The sequence below is a fragment of the Callorhinus ursinus genome, unplaced genomic scaffold (assembly GCF_003265705.2).
Source record: "Callorhinus ursinus isolate GAN/ISIS: 27379988/994484 unplaced genomic scaffold, GSC_fseal_2.0 scaffold2, whole genome shotgun sequence".
Taxonomy (NCBI): Eukaryota; Metazoa; Chordata; class Mammalia; order Carnivora; family Otariidae; genus Callorhinus; species Callorhinus ursinus.
This window is the reverse complement of record NW_027397064.1, coordinates 101,262,351-101,285,488: the sequence shown is the minus strand read 5'-3', so window position 1 is coordinate 101,285,488 and position 23,138 is coordinate 101,262,351. Positions and strand designations below refer to the sequence as shown.

General features: G+C 50.0%; 1 protein-coding gene across 2 annotated transcripts in view; it reads left to right on the top strand.

The window, feature by feature from the left end:
- TFCP2L1 (transcription factor CP2 like 1) overlaps positions 1–23,138 on the top strand; it is a 57,490-nt gene that overhangs the window by 15,749 nt on the left and 18,603 nt on the right. For both annotated transcript variants that reach the window (XM_025855192.2, XM_073885194.1), the window contains 4 exons: positions 17,236–17,312; positions 17,869–17,974; positions 18,644–18,750; positions 19,819–19,971. In XM_025855192.2, coding sequence (XP_025710977.1) covers positions 17,236–17,312; positions 17,869–17,974; positions 18,644–18,750; positions 19,819–19,971 — 443 coding nt within the window. The remainder of the gene's footprint in view (positions 1–17,235; positions 17,313–17,868; positions 17,975–18,643; positions 18,751–19,818; positions 19,972–23,138) is intronic.

Here is a 23,138-nt window from a genome sequence, read left to right as displayed (position 1 = left end):
GCCACCCAGGCGCCCCCCCATTTTTATTTTTTTAAAGATTTTGTTAGAGCGCAGAGCGCATGGGAGGAGGGGGGAGGGGCAGAGGCAGAGGGAGAAGCAGGCTTCCTGCTGAGCAGGGAGCCCGATGTGGGCCTCGATCCCAGGACCCTGAGATCCTGACCTGAGCCGAAGGCAGTTGCTTAACTGACTGAGCCACCCAGGCTCTTTTTTTTTTTAACTACTAAGAGAGAGCGCTCAAGCTCACGGGGGTGGGGGGGAAGGGGAGGGGCAGAGGGCAAGGGAGAATCTCAAGCAGACTCCCTGATAAGTGCAGGAGCCTAATATGGGGCTGGATCTCACGACCCTGAGATCATGACCTCAGCTGAAATCGAGAGTCAGATGCGCTGAGCCACCCAGGCGCCCCGCAGTCACTTTATTCTTTCAGCTACCCTCTTCTTTAGCGTCTTGGTCAGGGAGCCGCTTTAGGCTTTCCTGAAGCTGACCAGTTTCATCAAAACTGTTCACTATTTCCATCAATGTTCAGCATTCTTCTCAGATGTCTTTAAGGTGCTTTTGGCCTCAGTCACTTGGGACTGGAAGGGTGTTGATGCCTCTGTGAGTGACCCTGTCTGTCCTACCAGGTGAGCTATCATTACTCCACAGAATGAAATTCTGGGGGACTCACTTTTCTGCTCTCACTCAAGGAGGTCTGCCCTATACCCCAGTGAAGAGGTGCACCTGTTCGTAGCTTTGCCACGCGCTGCCAGGCACAGAGTTTGCGGCGCCAGAGGACTGGTCCCCATTGCAGGCAGGGCTTCGAAGGCTTCTGTAATGCAGTTAATCTGCTCACCGACATGACAGATTCTTCCGCTTGGGCAGAAAATCTTTTGGCTAGCTTGTTCTCCGGCAACATACCTTGGCTTTTGACTATAAAAGCAAAGCAGCACATACCAAAATTTCCAGGGGATACCCAAACAGACCTGATCCTTGTGCCCATAATTCAGACCAGCTCATCAGAGCACTGCACAGCTGCCACGTGGCCGGCAGCAGTGACATTTCTGTGGTCACTGGCGGGCTCTCCCTGGCCCCAAAGGGCATTGCACTTTGCCCCTGGCCAGTAGCTTGTGGGCTACAGCTGCCTGCCAGGCACCTGAGTGTCCTACCCCTAAACCAAACAAGGGCCTGGCAGCCGGGACAGAATCAGTGAGGCTGAGGGACAGGGTACCAGGCTTAATAAACTTGGCTCTGGTCACTGCTCAGGTGGAAAAGGTTAGAGTTTGTATGGTGCGTTGTAGGAAGTTAATCACATTTAAATGCCAGGTATGTCACTGGGTCTCAGTAAATGTTAATTCCTTCAGCTGCTAAGTTTGGCTGTTCCCCATGGCTGTTTGGAGGGGAGGAGAGCAGGAAGGTAGGCCAGGGTAGGAAGAACCACCCTGTTCTTTGTAAAATGGCCCGAGTTTGGGTTTCTGGGGGCCACTGAACTATGGTTAGAATTAACTACTTAGAAGAATGTGTACAGATTCTCTGCTCTGAAGGAGGAAGGTGTTTTGCATTTGTTTTGTTTTAAAGGCGCCACTCTACCCAAGTAGCTACTATGATTGTCTCAACCCCTTCATTTCACAAGAGAAGGAAGGAGGCCCAAGTCAAGATGGAATGTTTCTGGGCCATCCAACCTGCTAGGGGCAGGGCCAGGTGTGAACCCAGAACTCTCAGCTCCCAGGCCCAGGACTTGACAGCTTTAGAGTCTGTAGGGGTCATGGGGAGATGGAAAAATGCTCCTTGGTGTTAATTAAGAGACTGGTGTTCCTACCTCATTTTTCTCAGGACTCTGTGTCCCTCCGACAGGTCCCTATGGGATACTCTTCTTGCAGAACTCTCTAGCAAAGAGACACGTTGCTTAGGTGTGTGGGTGTTATCTTGGTTGGAGGCCAGAGATGGCCAGCTGACCTTTCTTCCTACCTTCTACTTTCACCCAAGGGAATGTCCTTTGGGTACCTTGAGGGACATCTTATCCGGCCCCCTCTTATTGATGGGGAAACTGAGGTCTGGAGAGAGGAACCAACTTGTCAGCATGTGTCGTGTGTTGTTGACGTTCTCTTGGAGCACAAGCCTGTCTTCTCTCACGAGTGGCTCAAGGATGGTATTTGGTCCTTGGGCCATCAGCATCAGAGTCTCTTGGAGTTCATGGTTCCTACTGTGACGGAACTGGGTAGGGCAGGAATGTCTGAATTTTCACTAATTGATGCTTAGGTGTACAAGGGTTTGTTAGTCACTGTGTTGAGGGCATTGCTGTTCACCTCTTTCTTTCCAGAAACAGAGGATTGGACCTTGCAAGGCAACTGTGGGCCCTGCCCCACTCTTGGCTCTTTGCTTGTAGCTTGGGGACCTCACCTGTACCTAGCTGAGCACTCTGTGCTCCAGCAGACATGGGACATTTTGATCTTTCTCTTCCACTCTAGCCAGTGTTCATGCCCCAGAAGCTCTCATGGGAGTGGTTAGAGGACCGTATGAGTCTTGAATGGGAAGGACTACACATGCTCTGGGAATTCACAGAGGTGGGCAAGAGTCAATTTCCTAAAGGATTAGGGTTAGAGAGGCCTAAGATCTCATCTCGCCTTGCTACTGGAAATGTGCTCCATGAACCAGCATCATCTGAAAGCTTGTTAGAAATAATCTTGGGTCTGCTGCAGGACAACTGAATTAGAACCTGCATCTTAATAAGTTAGTGGGTAATTTACGAATGTATTAAAGTTTTGAAAGGTGCTGATCTAGCCTACCCCCTCCCCACCCCACTCCCCTTGTAGTGTAGGTGAGTAAACGGAGGCCTAGAGAGGCTGTGTGACTTGCCCCAGGTCACAGAGTGGTACTTCAATCTGGTCTCTGTTTTTATATGGTTTTATTGGAATGCAATTCACATGCCATATAATCCACCCATTTAAAGTACACAATCCATGGTTTTTAATATATTCAGCTGAACTTACTACACCACCACCACCAATTTCAGAACACTTTGTCCCTCTTAAAAGAAGCTCTGTACCTATTAGTGAGCAGTCAGTCTTCATTCCCTCCATTGCCCCCACCCCAGCCCGAGGCAGCCACTCTCTGCTTTCTCTCTAAAAAGCTGCCTGTTCTGGATACTTCATGTAAATGGCATTGTACAAATGGTGGCCTTTTGTGACTGACTTCCTTCACTTAGTATGTTTTGTTTTGTTTTTTAAAGATTGTATTTTTCAGTCATCTCTACATCCAACGTGGGGCAGGCTTGAACTCACAACCCTGAGATCAAGAGTCGCACACTCCACCCACTGAGCCCGCCAGGCGCCCCTGGTATAATGTTTTCAAGGGCCATCCATGTTGTAGCATGAATCAGATTTTTTCATTGCTGAATCATACTTCATTCTTTTTTCATTGCTGAATAATACTTCACCATGTGGGTGGGCCTCATTTTATTTATCTGTTCTGTCGTTGGTGGACGTTTGGGTAGTTTCCGCCTCTTGGCATATTATGAATAGGCTGCTGTGAGTATTCATGTACAAGTTTTGGTGTGGACCTGTATTTTCATTTCTCTGGTGAGTATATCTAGGAGTGGAATTTCTGGGTCATACGGGGACTCCGTTTAATTTTTTGAGAAAGTGCCAGACTGCTTTCCAGAGCAGTTGTACCACATTGCATTGCTAGCAGCATACAGGAGGATTCCGGTGCCTTCCCACCCAGCACTTGTTATTGCCCATCTCTTGGACGGTGTAAGGATGAGGTGGTGGAGGCCTCTTCTGGTGGCCACTGTTGGCTCTCTGCTGGCATCACACAGAGCAGGCAACCTCAAGGCATGGCTGCAGCCGGGCCACAGGAGCAAACTAAAGCCAGAGGCTCAAACACCATGAGAATTCTCTGATTCTCCTCGCTCTTCTTCTCTGGGGATCTGCCTTATGCTCTCTGTGCCTCCTTGCTTCCCCGCTCCCATAGCCAGAGGGCAGACGGGGAGACCACCAAGAGCTCCCGAGAACATAGATCCTCAGCCTGGCCGCGCAGAGGGGCTGGTGGCTCTCATTCCCAGCCTCTGGTCTGGCGTTCCCAGGGGAGCCATTGGCCTGACTGGGTCCCATGCTCCCCTGGCCGGGTTGTGGCCCTTGAGCTGGGCCCTGTGTAAGCATGGCTGCTCCCACCCTCTCCCTTTCTGTACCCTCTAAGCAGAGGCTGAGGTGGAGCAGTTCCTGGAGATAGTCCTAGGTGCCTGCTCTTTTGGAAGGCCTGGGGTGAGGGGGAAGAAGGGGCCTAGGTTGTCTTGGGGCTGCATGGACAGGGCCTGCAAAGTCCTTCGTCTTACAGAGGCTCAGACAGAAAATGGGGCTGCCCAGGGCCAGATGTTGGGGGTCGGCATATGAATGACCAGGAAGTCTGGCTCCTGCCTCCAAAATCTTGGCCAATAAAGGGCACATGAACACCTCAGCCCAGGACGTGGTGCAAGGCAGGGCTCAGAGGGGAGGTGCTCGGGGTGAGTCACAGTTCTGACCTTATCTTAAGAGATTGGGTTTTCTACTCTTTTTTTTTTTTTTTTAAGATTTTATTTATTTATTAATGAGAGACAGAGAAAGAGAGAGAGAGGCAGAGGGAGAAGCAGGCTCCCAAGGAGCAGGGAGCCCGATGCGGGACTCGATCCCAGGACCCTGCGATCATGACCTGAGCTGAAGGCAGATGCTTAACCGTATGAGCCACCCAGGCACCTGAGTTTTCTACTCTTTACTGTCCTTTGTTCTAGTAATTTATGTTCATACCCTTACCACCTGAGCAGGAGGGTACCTGTTTCTCCATATCCATGCCTGGGCTCTCCCTTGTCAACCTTTTAAACCGTTCTAATACGCACACACAAGTAAGCTCCTTATTTTTTATTTTTTATTTTATTTGTGTCTTTTTCTAAGTAGGCTCCACTCTCAGCATGGAGCCCAACGTGGGGTTTGAACTCACAACCCTGAGATCAAGACCTGAGCTGAGATCAAGAGTCCGACGCTTAACCAACTGAGCCACCTAGGCACCCTAAGCTCCTTATTTTAATTTGCATTTACTTAATTTCTAATAAATGTTAAGGGTGTAACTGAACATCTTCTTGTATGTTTATAAGCCTTTACCTTTCTTTTACAAAAAACTGGCCATTTATAGCCATTGCTCATTTTTCTGTTGCCCTTTCGCTTATTGATTTGCAAGAACCATTGTATTAAGTTGAACCATTTGCAGTTACCATTTAATTTACCTTACCGTCAAATTTACCAGTTAATTCAAAATGGGTCGACAGTCTGCAGTTAAATATTGTTCATTTAAATAGATTAAAGATTCAGTTCGGCAGCGTGCCTGGATATAAGCCCAACATACAAAAATTAGTGAATTTTCTATGAACCAACAATAACCAAATGGGAAATAAAATAGGAAAAAGAGATACCATTCCCGGTACTCAGAGCACATCAGACAATTTAAAAAACTGCTTAGCAAATATCCCAGGGCCCAGAAGCCCCTGGCTTAGAATCAGCCAGCAGTGCTTATGAGCAAGACCATTCCTGGGTCCCATCTAGGTCTGCTATTCACAGTTCTGGGTGGAACTTGGGCATCCAGAGCATTTTGGGGAGGGAGAAGAGAATCATTTTAGACTTAAAGTGTCAAAGGGGATGAAGTGGTACCAAGTCTCAAAACCAGTACCAAGATTTTTACATACCTTTTGCCCAGCTTCGCATAATGTTAACATCATATATAAACATGGTATAATGATTGAAACCAGGTAGTTACATTGGTGTGATGCTCTTAACCTCTACCACAGTCTTGCATTTTACCAGTGTCTCCAGTGCTGTCCCTGTTCTGCTCTAGGATCCAAGCCAGGATCTCACATGGCATTTAAAAAAGTATTTATTTATTTGGGGGTGGGGTGGGGTTGGGGGGGCGGAGGAGAGGGAGAGAAGCTGACTCCCTGCTGAGCACGAGCCTCAACGTCATTGTCGCAACCTCATGACCCTGAGATCACCACCTGAGCCGAATAAAGAGCCGGACACTTAAACGGCTGAGCCACCAGGCGCCCCTCACATGGCATTGTGTTGTCATGTCCCCTGAGCCCCCTGCCATTGGTGACAGTCCCTTAGTCTTCCCTTGTCGTCCATGACCTTCAGACTTTAAGAGTGCATACTGGTTAGTTATTTGATAGAATACCGTCAATTTTGGTTTGTCTGATGTTTTTAAGTAATGAGATTGAGATTTTGCATTTTTGGCAAGAACGCCACAGAAGTGACATTGTGCCCTGCTAGTGCATCATATTAGGGGCTCGCGATGCTGATTTGTCTCATTGCGGGTGGTGCTGACCTTGATGAGTTAGGGGCGTCTGCCAGGTTTCTCTGCTGCAAAGTTGGTATTTTTCCTTTTGTAATTAATAAATATCTTGGGATGGGGAGATAATCTGATATGCTGATGTCTTGATTATCCTCAAACTGCTGCGCACTGTTGTAGCATCCACTAGTTGATCATTTTTGTACCAGTTCTTACATAGCATTTGCCTAATCATGATTTTCTGTTTCCTTCTTTCTACATTGAGTAATTGGAATGCTACTTATAAGGAGCCTTTTCTTCTTTACCATTACTTTATGCATTCACTTATTTATTACATCAGTGTGGACTTGTGGATATTTTATTCTGTGTTAAAACCTAACGTCATTGTTTCTCTGTTCTTACCCAGTTTATTCCAGCCTCTGTGTCGCTTTGACATGCCTCTGTCCCTTTTCTGAGCCTGTCCTCATTTTTGGCACTCACGAGATGCCAAAGACAAGATGAGCATCTTGCATTTTCCCTGCTCCAGCCCTGGGAGCAGTCCCTTCTCTGAAGAGTTTCTAGGACATGGAGACCTTTACTTCTGTACATACACACACATACTTACTGTATGCATGTAAGGGATCCATTGTGTGCTGGGCATGGTGCCCAGTCCCTGACATAAGTGGCTGTGAGGAGGTTAAGTGCCCTGCCCAAGGTCACACGGGCAGCAGGCCATCATGATCAAGACTTTGGGTGTGTGGATGGCAAAGCCTTCCTTGTGTCGAGTGCTCCGTGTCGACACACTTGCATGATGCCGCACATGGGCAGGTGACAAGACAAACTCCACGTGCTGGACCCAGTGTGTGCGGAGTTCTGCTTCCTCCACCTGCCATTATTGCAGTGCTGGTGGCATCCAGCGCTCCCTCCTCAGAGGTGACGATGGCCTCCATTATGTTTTATGTGGCATTAATTACCCAAAGCAGTAACTGTTGGAAAGTAAACAACCTTTAAATCTTGGCTGGCCCGGGCAATTGCCTCCTGTTCTTGGGAACACCGTGATCTGGGCAGGAGGCCCTGCGCTGGGTTCCGCTCACTGGGCAGAGCCGCTCAGCGGGAGCACCTGGTAGGCAGGGCCCCGGGGGAGGCAAGCAGGGCCGGGCCTGCTCGGGGCAGCACCCGGGTGGTGGTGGCTGTGTCCCCTGCCCTCTCTCCCCCAGACAGCCGGGAAGAGACTCAGGTGGCTCTGGTGGAGTCGTCCCATGGTATGTCCCAGTTGGGTTGCTTCCTGACTGGGTGGCCTTGGGTGGCCCGGTCACTGGGAGCTATTGTGAGGGCTGGAGGGGCCCATCTGTGCTGCAGCACTGAGTGCAGTGGGAAGTGCGGGGGTGGAGCTGAGAGCCTGACATGGTGGCCGGCAAGGGTGCAGCGCTTACTGAGTGCCAGGCTGGAGGTACGTTCTCTCGTTTAATCTCACAACCATCCTGCACGGGACAGTTGGCAGACGTAGAGGGGAAGGTGCAGGGAGGTTCGAGAACTTGCTAGGACACGGGAGGATCTCGGCTCAACTCCAGGGCATCTGACCTGACCCCAGCTGCCCTCCCCTCTTTTCATCCTGGGCCAGGCCGCAGGCTGCTGAGTCTTTGCCATTAACTTGCAGTGTCACCTGGGGCACATCAGCACCTCTCTGGGCCTTGGTATCCTCACCTCTAAAATGGGCACAGTCATATTGTCCTGTGGATTCTTAGGGTGGTCTCGCAGAGAGATGCCAGGTGGAAGGAACCTCCCTGTGTCTGCCCTCATCTGCATGTGTTCCATGTTCTTATTGGATGAAGACTGTTTTCCCCAAATGCCTACCTGTTTGGTTGGGTTTTGGGTACTGGCCTGACACTGGAAGCAAAAATACCAATCATTGTCATTGTGGACATCTGTTACGTGCCCGGAACAGTAGGAGGCACTCCCTACTCTTTGTTTTATGTGTTTTTCAGATTCACGTGTCATATCTTCCTAGTCCTCAACAAAGTTAATGCTAAAGGTGTATGGAATTTAAGAGGGAAGGGTCCTTTTCTGTCAACTGTGAGATGCATTATATTAGGTTCAAATAAAAAGGGGATGTGTAGAACATTTAAAAAAAGTGCAGTCACATTGTGTGCGTATTATTCAGCAACTTTTTAATGGGGCATTTGTATAATAGACTGGGTGTATCTTCAGTATTGATGGGTATTGTCAAAATGTCCAGTAGGCTGTGACATAGGATCTCCTACCTCCAGGATGTGTGAGGGCCTAGCCCCATGTTTTGTCCTTTTGGGATGCTAGCAAAGTTTTGCCAGTCTGATAGATGAAACTGGCATATGACATTATTGCCACTTGGCATTTCTTTGACCATTTAGGGAGGCTGGCATCTCTTCATGCTCTTCTTGGTTTGGCTGACTAGTTCTAGCTCTATTAACGGCTTTAGGGAATTTAATATCAAATTCTGGCACCCTTAATTACAAGCCTGTCACATGCCAGTACTGTGCAAGGGGGTGGTGTGTGCGCGCGTGCGCGCACACACACACGCACGCACACACTCCTGGTTCAGGTAAACCAGTTGCTGGCCTCTCCTTCAGAGCTTCCAGTCTAGTTGATGAGCTCTGATTTGGCATCGTGCAAGAAAGCCAAGGGGCAAAGCTGCAAAGCATCAAAAGAAGTTGGGAGGGAGGAAGAGGTCAGCAGAAAAAGTGAATGTTACATAAAAATTCAGATTTCAGTGTATTTAAATAAAGTTTTATTGGAACACAGCCACACGCATTCATTCACATGTTTATGGCTGCTTCCTTGTTACGGTGGCAAGAGTCAAGGAGTTGTGAGAGATACCTTACGGCCCGCAAGGCCGAACATAGTTATCGTCTGGCCCTTCAGGGAGAAAGCTGGCTGTTGTCTGGGCTAGAAGGTTTTAGAAATCATGGCTTGTGAGGGAAGAGGGAGAAAATGAAGGTCTGTTGAGCACTTGTCTGGACCAGGTGCAATGTCAAGTGCCATACATCCCTTCCTTGGAAAAGAAGTTTCTCTTCTATGCCATATGGTCCTTGCCCTCCTTCCTCCATTTCTGCTACAGCTGGTGTGAGGTGGAGGTGAGGAAGGGCAGAGGGGCCGACGCTGGGCACAGTCTTAAGGTTGGGGTAGAGGGAAGATTCTACACCCTTTGGAATGGCATCAGGGCCCATTGGCAGGGTCCAAACCATTCTTCAGGATGTGGCCCAGGTCCCTACTGAGCCAGGTGAGGGCCCCCATGGCTCCCTGAGGACTAAAGCTGGAGTGCCAAGGTGGGAGGGGTCACCAGGGCTCTGCTGGGCAGGGTGGGGAGGGGGATGTGGAGCCTGTGACCGCCCCTGGTCCAGCTCACGCCACTCCTGGCACCTCAGCTCCTCTGGGCTGGGCTGGCCTGGGGGCCACCTGCCAAGGGCTAGTTCACATCTTCAAGTGCTGACCCTGGGGCTCCTTCCCACTGGCTTTTAAAAGGCCTTGAACAGCCTTCCACATAGAGGGTGGGGGCTGGGGATGTTGGAGGGAATTGCCCTGAAGGCTTTGGGGGAGGCTGTAGAAAGACCACCCCTAGCTGGTAGGCACTGCTGTGGAGTGGTGTCTGCCAGTGTCCTCACCACTGGGAGGTTCAAGATCCAGCCCAAGACCTGTGCACCACTTGCTGCTGGGTGTTCCTTCAATCCTCCAGCAGCCCTCTGCCTTAAGCACCAATATTGTTGACATTTTGGAGATGTGGAAACTGAGGCTCACAAATGGAGCGGTTTGCTGGTGGGTCAGTAGTGGGTCTAGCTATGAACCCAGACTCCAAACCTGGGTGCTAACCAGGTTCCCTAGGTGGTTTTGGGAGCATGCAGAAGAACACTGGGAGGTGCATATCTCTAATTTTTCAGTTACTATTTATGGTAAGTGATTGTGATTTTCTGTACGCAGGTATGGTACAGAACTGTGGGTTGATTAAATCGGCTCATCACTTATAGGCAGTTTATTTGAGTGCCAAAATTGTGGGGTGGTGTGTAAATGAGTGTGGTGAAGGCTCTCCCCGCTAGCATCTCCGAATACCCTCTACCCAGCACGTCACTGGTATGAAGGTGGCAGTGGGGGGTGTGTGGTGACTGCTCAGTAATGGAGTCCAAAGGACCCTCCCTCTCAGGTGGGGCTGGGGAATCAGAATACACACAACCCTAATGCACTGCAAATGACAGCCGGCTCTAAGTGTTCTTCCTTCACTCAATCATGTTGTGTGTGTGTATGAATTTCAGATGATTGCATACTACAGAGAATTAGAGAACAAATACTCACGTGCCCAACACAGTTTTCAACCTTGCCAAATTTGCTTCTGATTTTACCTCTTTCTAAAGCTTTTCCTCCCTACTCAGAAGCAAAACCACTTGTGAAGTTGATGTTGGTTTGAAATGTTGGTGTTGGTTTGAATATCCATGCAGATTCTTAACTTTTTTACTTCCTTGTGTAATTAACCATAAAAGCTAACAGCATCATTTTCTTTTGTCTTCAAAGTTTATATCTAAGTAGTTTCTTATGTGTCACCATGAACCTTTCTTTAAAAATTTATTTATTTTAAAATAATCTCTACACCCAGTGTGGGACTCGAACTTAAAACCCTGAGATGAAGAGCCACATGCTCTACCGACTGAACCAGCCAGGTGTCCTTACCATGTACCTTTTTTGCTTAATATTATGACTCTGAGATTTCTCCGTGTTGGTATGTGTCTCTAAAGTGCTCATTTTAAGTGCTGTGTGCAGTTAGCATGAAACTCTTAAGTCAAATAAAAGAATTAACGTATCTCTTTTCCTGGTGCTGGATATATAGGTTGTTGACAGGTTTTCCCCATAATGAGCGATGCCGAAGTGAGCAATTTTTGTCTTTCTTCTAATATACATCAAGTGCTTCTTTAGGATATGCCTCTAGACTAGGATTTGCCTGACTGAAGGATTTGTATATCCTTAATGAAACTCTTTTTTGCCAGACTTCTCCAAAATGGTTATATCAATATAATACTAATATCAACAACTTCTGAGAGTACCCATTCTCTACATTGTAATCAACGCTTGATATTGTCAGACTGTAGTTTTTACCCCTCCAATCGATGTAAGATGGTATCTTACCTTACTTTGCATTATCCTGCATACTTGTAGAGACCAGCATCTTCTTGTGTGTATATTGATCATTTTCTTTTAACATAGGGTGATCATTATGGCCCAGTTTTCCAGGTCAGTCCCCACTTAAAGAGACTGTGTAATTATTAATAGCACCCCTGGCATTTCCTTCCTTCCTTCCTTCCTTTTTAAAGATTTTATTATTTGTTAGAGAGAGGGAGAGAGAGAGAGAGAGAGAGCATGAGCACAAGTAGGGGAGTGGCAGGCAGAGGGAGAAGCACGCTCCCTGCTGAGCAAGGAGCCCAAAGCAGGACTCCATCCATGATGATGACCTGAGCCGAAGGCAGACGCTTAACCGGCTGAGCCACCCAGGCGTCCTTTTTTTTTCTTAAGATTTTATTTATTTATCTGAGGGGGGGGAGAGAGAGAGAGAGCATGCGAGTGGGGGGAGGAGCAGAGAGAGGGGGACAAAAGCAGACTCCATACTGAGCATGAGCCTGATGCAGGGCTTGATCCCACAATCCTGAGATCATGACCTGAGTTGAAACCAAGAGTTGGATGCTCAACCAACTGAGCCAGCCAGGCACCCTACCCCTGGCATTTTCAAAAGTGTTTCAATATAAATTTTAACATCGTTTTCTATGTAATATAAAGGACATAGTTTTTCCTCTGTGTATTTGTGTCTACTTTAAAAAATCCTTTCCTACCCCACAGTCATGAAAGAGTCTCATATTTTTTTCAGAAATGTTAAGGTTTTGCTTTTATTTTATGGTTTTTATTCACCTAGAATTAATTTGTTATATATGGTGTGAGGTAGGGATGTGTTTTTTCCATATGGATAACCAGTTATTCCACACTCTTAAAAAGTCTATGTTTTTTCTCAACTGTCATAGATCAAGTTTCCAGGTATCTAGAAGTCTACTTCTGGGTTCTTTATTCTTTTCTTTTGGTCTGTTTCCATGTCAAAAATGATAATGGTTTCAGGTATTGTAACCATATATCTTTGGAGTATTTTAAATGGAGTAGGAATATGTGTTTCAGGGAGACTATTTTATCATGAGGAAACAAATATCAGAACTTATGCCGCAATGTGGTTACATGTCCATCAGACTTGGAAGGTGCATATTGCTTCAGGGGTACTGAAGTCATAGTGTATTAGGGATTTGAGCCTTAAGGGAAGGGAAGGGGAGGGTTTAAGTGTGTGGGAGAGGGTCATCAGATAAGATGAATATGAAGAAATTCAGGAGGAAATGTAATAGATGGACTCTTTGAATGTTAGAACCAGAAGGGACCTTTGAAGCCACTGGAGACTCTGTGTAGTAGTTCAGCTAAGTGATCAGTCTTTGGAGTCTGACAGACCCGGGTTTGATCTTCACCAAGATTCTTAACCTCTCTGGATCTTAACTTTAATTTCCTCATCTATAACATGAGGGCAATAATGGCTTTTCCTCATAGGACTCTTGAGAGGACTAAATCAAGTAGTGCACATAATGGGCTTGGCAATGTCCTGACATGTAGCTGTATAGAAACTAAATGGTAGTTACTTATTGCCCTATTTCCTTGATTCTAGGGCCGACTTTTTCTTTTGCCACATTTTACAATTCTGAAATTAGAACAGGCTTTCCTATCATTTCCTGTAGTACTTGTTTTTCTTCCCAGATTGTTGTTTAGAATGTGGGAAACAGAATATTTTTTATAGGATTTTTTTTTTTAAAGACTTTATTTATTTGAGAGAACATGAGCGGGGTGGGCAGAGGGAGAGAGAGAAGCAGACTCCCCGCTGAGCAGGGAGCCCGATGCAGGGCTCGATCCCAGGACCCCGAGATCATGACCTGAACCGAAGGCAGATGCTTAACTGACTAAGCCACTCAGGCGCCCCAGGAAACAGAATATTTTATAGACTAGGAAATGGAGCCAACATGCTATATGCAGGATCACCCAGCAAGTTGGTTTGGTCATCCTAGGAATCTGCTATTCCTAGAGAGAAGGAAGGAGAAAAAAACCCATCTTAACTTGGGATGGGGATGGTTTATATGCCATGAGATGCTGTAGGAAAACTTTAGTTAGGGTGGGAAATGGAACCGGATGCCTTCCAGAAGAGAGAAGTTGAGAGAGAATCATGTAGAACTACAGATGTCCTTTGCCCAGCAAATGACACCCACCAGGTAGGATGTGGTAGGTTCTGGAAACAGATTTAGTTTTTGCTCCTGGCTCTGCCACTTCTAGTTGTGCAAGCTTGCCCAAGTCGGGTAATGTCTCTGAACCTCTGCCTCCTTCTCTCAGTGGGGCTCATGATCCTAAGCTGCCCCTGTCACAAGCTGTTGACTTGTGCTGAGCTTTGGGTGAGTTAATCCCGAGCAGGACTTTGCCATTATGTAAGCACCCAGTGAGTGGAAGCTGCTAGTTCTTGCTCCCCAAAGGCATGCCTCTCCCCTCCCACCACCTTGCCTCAGTTTTACTTGGGATTACTTACTCACTCATTCACCCCCTCCCCTACGGAAATCCTGCACACTCTTCAAAGTCCAACTTCAATGTTATCTCCTGATTCAGACCTTTTGTCACCCTTCCCACCCTCCCCATTCTCTGTGAGTGTTGCCCAACTTTGGATCTCTCTTGTCTCTTAGGGAGATTTTTCAAATTCTGCCTTATATAAGTGCTTTTCCTGTGTGGTGTGATACACCCCAGAAGACTGCTGACCTTTGAGGGCAAAAGCTTGTCTTAGTTTTGTAAACCCTACAGTCATAGCACAGAACAGCATTGTAAAGAAATATAAAATCACATTTAAGCACTTGCTGAGTACCTACTGTGTGTCAAACAGTGCAGTGGTAAGCAGAACAGATAGACTCTGTGCCTTCCCAGAGCCCACTTCCTATGGCTCCCAACCCTGTCCAGAAACGATGCAGGCCAAGCAGAGAGGTGCCCCTGTGCCCCCGGTCAATTCTGCTTTTGTGACCTTGCTCATCAGTGTGTGTGACCACAGACCAACCATGGCCTTCTGATGGCCCCGCACTGTGTGAGAGCTGGGCTTGGGGAGGTTGGCCTGGCCCCAGTGTTGGCATCAAGGCAGGCATGGGAGGGAGGGGCTCCAGAGCATGTGTGTGCAGGAGGAAGGGACAAGGGCGGGAGATTGGAGAGGCCGTGGAGAACCGCGTGGGTCAGGTCTCTGCAGCAGGTGGAGGAGGCCGTAGCCCCGGGCCTAGGGCCCCACTTAACTAGCACTGATTCCAAACTCTTATGTTCAGGCTCAAGAAAGTGCCCTGGGTGGGGCAGGAGGAGCCTCGGGGTTGCGTGAGCTGGGGCTGCCCTGCAGAGCTGGGGGTCAGTATTAATTGGGTCCTGGGGTGCCCATAAACCCATGGTGATGACCACTTGGGCCTCAGGCCTCATGCCAGAGCCGGCTACATTTTTCCTTGGAGAAGGTGGAGGACACTGGAAAAACCAGTTAGGGTGTGTGAGGCTCCATTTTATGTTGCTGTTAAGGGAATGTTGGCTCAGGAGCCCGGAAATGTCTGTTAAAAATCTGGCTTTTTCCGAAAGCTAGAAGTGTTGGTTAGGTCCGCAAAACCCTTCTATGAGTTGCATCTTCTGAGCTGGCAAGTGGGCAGGCCAAGAGTTTGGGGTTTGCGCCTCCTCCCTCTGACGGGAAGGGTGCCCAGCCCATCGTCCTGAGGGGGGCGGGGGCTTGGTGCAACCTTGTGTCTGCTGGGCCTGTCACAGGGGCTGGTGGAAGCTGGGAAGGGCACTGGCTGAGTGGGTATTCCTGCGCGTGGCCAACCTCATTTTCAGGCTGGGTGGGAGCCATGGCGACGAGCTCTGTGACCTACAGCCCTGTGTCCATTCTGCTCTTCTCCAGGTCCCTAGGATTCACGTGGTGTTTTGCAGTAGTTGTTGTCGACCAATATTTGGAATAAATGATTTAATTGCATGTTCTTCACCCATTCTATTATTCACCATAGGGAGGAGAGTATATTAGCTTCCTGTGGCTGCTTTAAGAAATTACTACAAACGTGTTGGCTTAACACAAAACAGCAGAAGTTTATTCTCCTGTAGTTCCGGAGGCTAGAAGTCGGAAATCCGGTAGGGCCATGCTGCTTGGCAGGGCTTTAGGGGGGAATCCATTCTCTGCATCTTGCAGCTTCTGGGGGCTCCAGGTGTTCTTGGCTTGGGTCCCTCCAGTCCCTGCTGGTCACATTGCCTCCTCTCTATACCCCGCGTATCTCTTACAAGGACACTTGTCATAAGATTTAGGGACCTCCAGATAATCCAGGGATATCTCCTCATCTCAGTGTCTTTAATTGCATCTGCAAAGACACTTTTTCCAAATACAAGATAACATTCACAGGTTCTAGAGATGATAATATGGACGAATCTTTTTGGGGGAATGGGCAGCATTCCACCCACCAGGGCGGGGGTGGGGGGGTTAGTCTTTTTCTAATCATGGCTGTTTTCACTATTTTAAAACTGCTAGCCACTGGGTTTGTGCTGTTCCTAATTTGTTGTTGGCATTTAAGTTTCATTCATATATATGGGTGTGTGTATGTATACATATAAATATACATACATATGTGTGTGTGTGTGTGTGTGTGTGTGTATATGTATATATATGGAGAGAGAGATTTTAATGTATGTAGATTTCCCTTTTCCCCAATTTTGGTTTCAGAAAGTCCTTCCCTATTGAGTGTCTGATACGTATGATTCATGTTTGCATAAAACCTTAAGAAAGTTGACTTCAGTCCAGTGGTATCTTGTTTTGATATTTGCTATGAGGTGAGTACTTGCAAAACCCAGGGAGCTCCATGTTAGGCCTGTAGTGGAGTGAACCGCACTGTGCCATGGTCAGCCTCCTGGTTTCCATGATGTACCGTATTTACCTTGGCTGCCACCACTGGGGAAACTGGGGGACAGGTATTCAGGACTATTTTTGTTACTTCTTGTGAGTCTGTCCTTATCCTCATGTAAAAATTAAAACAATGTCAAACAGCCAGTCAGATTTACCAGTACCATCATTAAATCGTTCTCTCTTAATTTGTAAAACATCCTTTATCAAGTTGTGAAATATTTACGGGTGTTTTAGAGTTGTGGTTACACTTCTTTAATTTGGGGAAGAATTGACATCATTTGATAAATGGTCTTCCTGTCTAGGAACGTGATGTATCCTATTTATTCAGACTATATTTTATTTCCTGATAACACGTGTAGTTTCCTTCAGGTTATTCATAGATGCAGTTCTCTCTGTTATGACTGATGAGTCTTTTCCCCATGTATATTCTTTAACCAGCTTGTGCTGGTTCTGTGTCACCAAATAGAATCCCCCACACCCTTTAAATACATGAAATTCTTTTAACTTGGGAAAATGCTTTTCATTCTGCAATTAGAGACAATGTTTAACAGGCTTTTACTCGTTCCTCTAACCTGCTTTCTGAAAGGGTATGGTCAGTTATTTATTGTAACGTGGATTTGAGTGGGTGGCTGTGTTCTCCATCCAAGTGAATGGGGGGGCGTCCTTTATGAGGTAAAGAACTGTGAAGTTCTGTTCCATAAATTTAACGTTAACCACCTTTTATTGAATTCTATTTCTTTGAAAATTGTAGAGGTGCTGTGTCTTGGGGACACATGATTTGCTCCCTGGGGTGTCCTAAGCGCAACCAGGTTGGGGGACAGATGGGGGTGTGCGGCCCAGAGAGCCATCTGAGTTGGCCGTGGACTGACTCCTCGCTCTGTCCCTTGGGGCCGTGAGGCCTGGGTGGCCACTGAGGAGGTCAAGAAGGCCACTGTCTGGGTGAACCCCAGGTCTGAAACTCCTCAGAAATGGAAAATGTCCTGTTAACCCCCTTCTAGGTCAGTCTTATGAAATCCGGCTGCTGGAGAATCGGAAGCTGGGAGACTTTCAAGATCTGAACACAAAATATGTCAAGGCAAGGCTGCGGGGCCGCTCTCCCTCCTCAGGAGTTGTTGGCGGGGTGGGGGCATGTCTGGGGACCTGGGCTTGCTGGGGGTGGGGTCAGGAGTGCCTGGGAGGTTTGGGGAGAGCTCCAGAGTGGGAGTGGGTTCCTGTTCCCTTGGAGCGTGCTGTCTGAACAGCCAGGGGCAAGCCGGCGGTGCTAAGAGCTGGAGGGTCCTGGGCTGATGGAACAGGCTCTGGGTTGAACAGACTCAGGTTTGAGCCTGGCTTTGCCACTTACTGAACTTTCCTGAGCTTCAGTTGGCTCATCTGCACAAAAAGGTATATAGGTTAGCCATGTATGTAAAGCACTTAGTAATTCTGGAAAAGAGAGAGTCCTCATTCTCAGTGTCCTGTTATTGGGGTTCTGAGTGGGGAGAAGCATACGGAGCTTGAGAGCTAGGAAGGAAGGCTCCAGCAGGAGGGGTCTTGGTCTTAAAAGGTGGGAGGTTTGCCCCAGTGGGAGTTTTCCTTGGGGGTCCTTCTCGGCCCCACACTTACCTGTCCCTCCACTGGCCTCTCTTCCCTAGAGCATCATCCGCGTGGTTTTCCACGACCGTCGGCTGCAGTACACAGAACACCAGCAGCTGGAGGGATGGCGGTGGAGCCGGCCTGGGGACCGGATCCTGGATATCGGTGAGTCTCCTGGGCCATGAGGGGCCCAAGGCTCTGAGCACATTGGGGTTCTTCCCCGATACCATCCGACTCATGCCTCCATAGGGCACTTTAATACACTCCTGCCCTGGGTGAAATGCTGTGGGGGCTGGCAGACATGCCCATGCCACCAGGCCTGCCCTCGGGGACTTCTGATTCAAAGGCCTACCATCGGGGATTGCTGGGAAGGCTTTGCAGAGGGTCCTGCCTTAAAGGAGTTTGAGAAGGGAAGCATGGGCATCGCAGAGATGGGCAACAGAAATTGAATTTTGGGGTCTGAGGCACTGGTCTATGCGTAGTCTTTTATCTCGAACCCTGGGAGCCATTGGGTTTTGGAATTTAGAAGTTAGAATGACAACAGGGCACATAGACCCCCTAGTGACAGGTAATGCCTCACAACAGGCAACCAGGCCCACTAATATTCTGCAGTAGGGGTAAAATGTTCACCCAAAATGGGACAAAGACTCGAAATGGCTTCATGGCAGTTTAAGTTGGGCTTGCTGCCAAATGAATTATGCAAAACTTAGTTTTCAGGACTTTCGGCATTTCAAATTGTGGTTAAGGAATTTGGACCTGTAATGAGAGAGTCCTTCCCTGAATCTTCGGGAGTGGCTGACAATTGCACTTTTGTGTGTGTGTATGTGTGTGCAGATATTCCACTGTCTGTTGGTATCTTGGACCCCAGGGCCAGCCCGACCCAGCTGAACGCAGTCGAATTTTTGTGGGACCCTTCGAAGAGAGCCTCTGCGTTCATTCAGGTAAGCGGGAGGGGGAAGCCAGAGTTTTGGGGCCTGTATGTTCCTCAAAATAATCCACCCGCGGGGTCCCGATGGGCTCTGTTCTGTGTTGCAGGGATGCACGTTGTAGGGAATGGGGTACAGGAGTGTGGCTCAGTCACAGAGCTGGTTGGTCCCCAGAGCTAGAAGAGGACTTGGCATGTTGTAGAACTCTGTGTGGGTTTTGCTTAACAATATGTAAGCTTGTTACAAAATAAGTTTGTCCTCGCATAGATAACATGTAATGAAATTTTTTTCCAGGAGAGTTTCTTTAATTCAATTAATTATTTGGTGATCAAGCACCTGGTGTGGATCCAGGGGCCTGGCGGGGCCGCTGTGCTTCTGGGCTGACACATGCTCTCTCCCTTACTCTATGTCCCTTTCCGAGCCTCTTAGTTTTTCTACCTGTCTTATAAATCAGATAATGAACATAAAGTCATTACTGCAGTGCCTGGTCCATAGCAATTGCTCAGTAAAAGTTAGTGATTTTTTTTTTTTTACATAATTACAACATTCTTATTGTATTTTAAAGTTATGATTACAATATTATTGTATTACCACAATAATATATATTATTGCAGTAGTATAGTATTACAATAAGAAATATGTTACCCAGTGCCTTTTTCTGTAGCAGGTACTGGTAACATAGAAATGGTTCTAGCCTCCCGGTCCTGCTCCTGGCCTGGCCCGAGTAACCGGGATGCCAGGGCCACTGGGGACAGAGCTGTGCAGTCTGTGGGATCTGCCAAAGGGGAGGAGGGAGTGAGGGTGGGGCCGCTGGGGCCCCTGGGCCTGAGCAGTGGCGAGGACGGAGCTGCTCAGGCAGGGCCTCCAAGGTCAAGGGACAAAGGTGGGAGGGCGTGTCCTTCGTAAAGGGGACAGGGGGAGGCCATCGCCCTGATGGGAGTGTGGGTGGGAGAGCGGGGAGGCTGAGGCAGGTGTGCACCTGACGAGGCAGGACGGAAACCTCCATTTGGCGAGGGGCCCTTGAGGAGTCCAGGACCTGGCCTCACCCCTCTCCTTGCTCCCGGCCCACATTTCCCCTTCCAGGTGCACTGCATCAGCACAGAGTTCACTCCCCGGAAGCACGGCGGCGAGAAGGGGGTGCCTTTCCGGGTGCAGATTGATACATTTAAGCAGAACGAGAATGGGGAGTACACAGAGCACTTGCACTCAGCCAGCTGCCAGATCAAGGTGTTCAAGGTAGGATGTCCTTGCCCCACTGTGCACACCTGTGGCCGCCATGCCCGTGGGGTCCCCGCCTGTGCTGGACAGGGACAGCCGCGCAAGCCTGGCGTCCCATGCACCTGGGCCCCCGAGGAGCGTGAGCCCGCACGTCCTGGGCTGACAGGGCCTGCCCGCTGTGGGCGTCCTGTGCGGGGGCACCTTCTGTCGTGCAGCAGCACGGGTGGCTGAGCCCGGCTCTGCTTTGTAAGACTGCCAGGACTTGCACGTGTTTAGGTTTTCGTTTTCTTCCCAAGCGCTTTGTAGTTGGCCACAGATTCTGTAGTTGCCCATGAGATTCTCCTTAACAATCAAGTCAAGAGACCCCGTGCGGAAGTCCTGGCCCCAGATGTTCTTATGGAGGGCCCGAGGCCGTAGAGCTCCCTGTGTCGCGGCCTCCTGCTGGAGAAGGAAACATGTTTGGAGGCATCCCCTCTCTTTTCCTTCCTGTGTCCCCCCTCTCCCCCGCCCCGCCCCCCGCAGTTGCCTGTTCACTACTTTTCATCTCAGCTGTCTGGACCGATGCATCCTAGACGTGGTCGGTGGCTGGTGCTGCAGCCCAGAGTCCTGCGTGGCCTGGGGAGATGCAGGGTCGCAGCAGAGCCTGTGGCGTCCGCAGGGGTGAGGGAGGGGCGGGCCCCGGCTCAGTTAGCGAGGCCGCCCCAGGTGGGAAGGCACGGGTCGTGGTGGGAGCGTGATTGTCGTTCGTGCCAGAGCGGTAGCACTCTTCAGAAACCTGCTTCGGGACGATGACTCCTTGCAGTCAAGCCCACCATAGTTGTTTCCTGTTGCCTCTGGAACAAAGGACCACAGGTTTAGTGGCTTCGAGCCACACACACGTATTACCTCTCAGGGCTGGTGGTCAGAAGTCCGACGAGGTCTCACTGGGCTACAATCAAGGTGTGAGGAGGGCTGCATTCCTTTCCGGAGGCTCCCTCTGCTTCCCTTTGCCAGCTTCTAGAGGCCTCTGCGTTCCTCGCCTGTGGCCCGTCCGCCTGTCTTCAGAGCTGGCAAGAGCGCCGGGCTCTTGGGGTCATACCGCTCCGGCCTCCTCTCCCCGGCCCCTCGCCCACCTTTACCGGCCCCGTGATTACGTCGGAGCCTCTGGGATGCCGCAGGCTCATCTTCCTGTGCCCTTCCCCCACTGCTCGCAGTCCTGATTCCGCTGCAGCCTTGGGAGCTGACAGCCTCAGGCCCCTGGGGATCAGGACGTGGCCGTTTCCGACACACACCCCTCCCCTGAGCCCGACCACCAGTGCGGTGGGTGCCGCGGCCTCCGGCCTTCCTTCTTGCTGCCCGCTCCGGGGTCTCGGGGTGCTGACTTCCCGTGGATGGCCCCACAGCTGCGCCGCCGGATGTCTGTGCCTGTCCCCGGTCACACCTCTGTCCTCGTTGTGTGCGCCACATCTGTGGCCCGGCTGGCTGTCCTTGTGCTCAGGTCCAGTGGCATCCAGCGGAATTCCTGGGGCTCAGAGGCCGCACAGCGCAGCAGGAGAGACGGACAGTGTCTCCCCCCGCTGGAGCGCCTAGGCCTTCCCATGGCCCCCGCCAGCTCCCCTGTCTACACCTCGAGGCAGAAGTTCAGGGGTGAGGGCTCCAGGCTTTTGGACCACACACCAGCTATCACGGGAATTGATCCAGAAGCTGCCTTGTCTGAGTGACCCAAGGCAGGCCTTGGCATCTCCTGCAGGGACGTAGGGGCCCCAGTCACCTGAAACGGGCTTCTCAGAATGCCTGGGGAGGTGTGGCTACCCTGTGCGCCCAGCCCCATCACAGAAGCAGCTCAAGCGGTTGCGTGCAAGCGCCAGGCAGAGTCTCAGTGACTTGGCTGTCATTCTTCCACCCCTGTCACCCTCGTCACGGGGCAGCCTCCTGCTTGGCTGGAGCAAGGCTCGGGCTTGGGGGTGGGGGGGGTGTCAGGGCCTCTGACAGGACAGACAGGACCCCTCTCGGACCAGCCAGCTCTCCACAGGCCTCACTGGGACAAGTGCCTTCCCCACACGCAGGCTCGCCCTATGGCCTCTGGACGGGGAGGAAGAGCCTCCTGTTAGGGGCAGGGGCTGGGGAGCAGGCAGGCGACTGGGGTATAGGTGCTGCGTGCCTGGTCTTTCTCTGAACACCAGATCTGTCATCCCTGCCCCCAGAGGACCCCCTGCAGACCTGCCTCTGTTTTAACATGGGTATCACATCACCCCGAGGGTGGTCTCCTAAAACGCTCTTGAGCTGGAAATGAAAAGCTGTGTGGCCTGAGGAAGGTGCATTCTGGGATGAAAGTCCCTGAAGGTGGCAACCCTGAAGGTTGTTTTCACTGATTGTGCACCATGCACGGTCCACTGCATCCACAGGGAGACCGCTCAGTTTGGGGCTCTGGGGCTGCTTGGAGACTTAATGTCAGAAACCACCAAGCAGGCTGTGAACTCAGAGAAGGTGATAGTCACAGGACGTCCAGAGCGACCCAGGCGCAGGGCTGGTTGGTGGGCCAGGTTGCGATATATACCTGGACATGGTATATATCTTGGATTCTTCACCTGGTCAACACTTGCTTCTGCTTCGGGTTTTTGTTTTTGAAGACCCCGACCAGCCAGAGCAGGTTCTTCTCCATTCTTGACAAGTCACTTGAGCCTCAGTTTCCTTACCTGTAAATGACAGGAGTAGTAGTGCCTCTGTAAGTTGCTCATGTTTGCTGGGCGCCCAGCATAGGCTCTGTGAGGTTGGAGGGGTTACCCTGTGTGGGGCGTGTGAGCGGGGAGCTGCACGCTAGTCCTGGAGTTGGGAGCTGGGAGGCCTTCACGATGTGTCCAGGATTTCCCAGCACACAGGTGCAGACCAAACTCCCACCAGCAGCCCTGACTTCTTCCACTTCCTTCGCCCTCCACTGGTAACCCAAGGCACGCATTGCAATTTGCTGTGGCTCCCAAGGGTTTTGTCCATGGGCCAGCAGCCCCTGGTAGAGGGGCTGGCATTTCCCCCTGAGCAGCTGAGTGGCAGGACCCTGTAGCAGGCCGTGAGTTCCCTCAGGTGAGGAAGGGGAGGGGCTCCAGGAGGAGGACCGTGTGCTTGACGCCTGGGAGGTGAGCGAGGATCCTGCCTGGACTCCCGGGCCCCGGGGAGAGGCCGGGAGCACGCAGGCCTTGGGGACTGTCGCC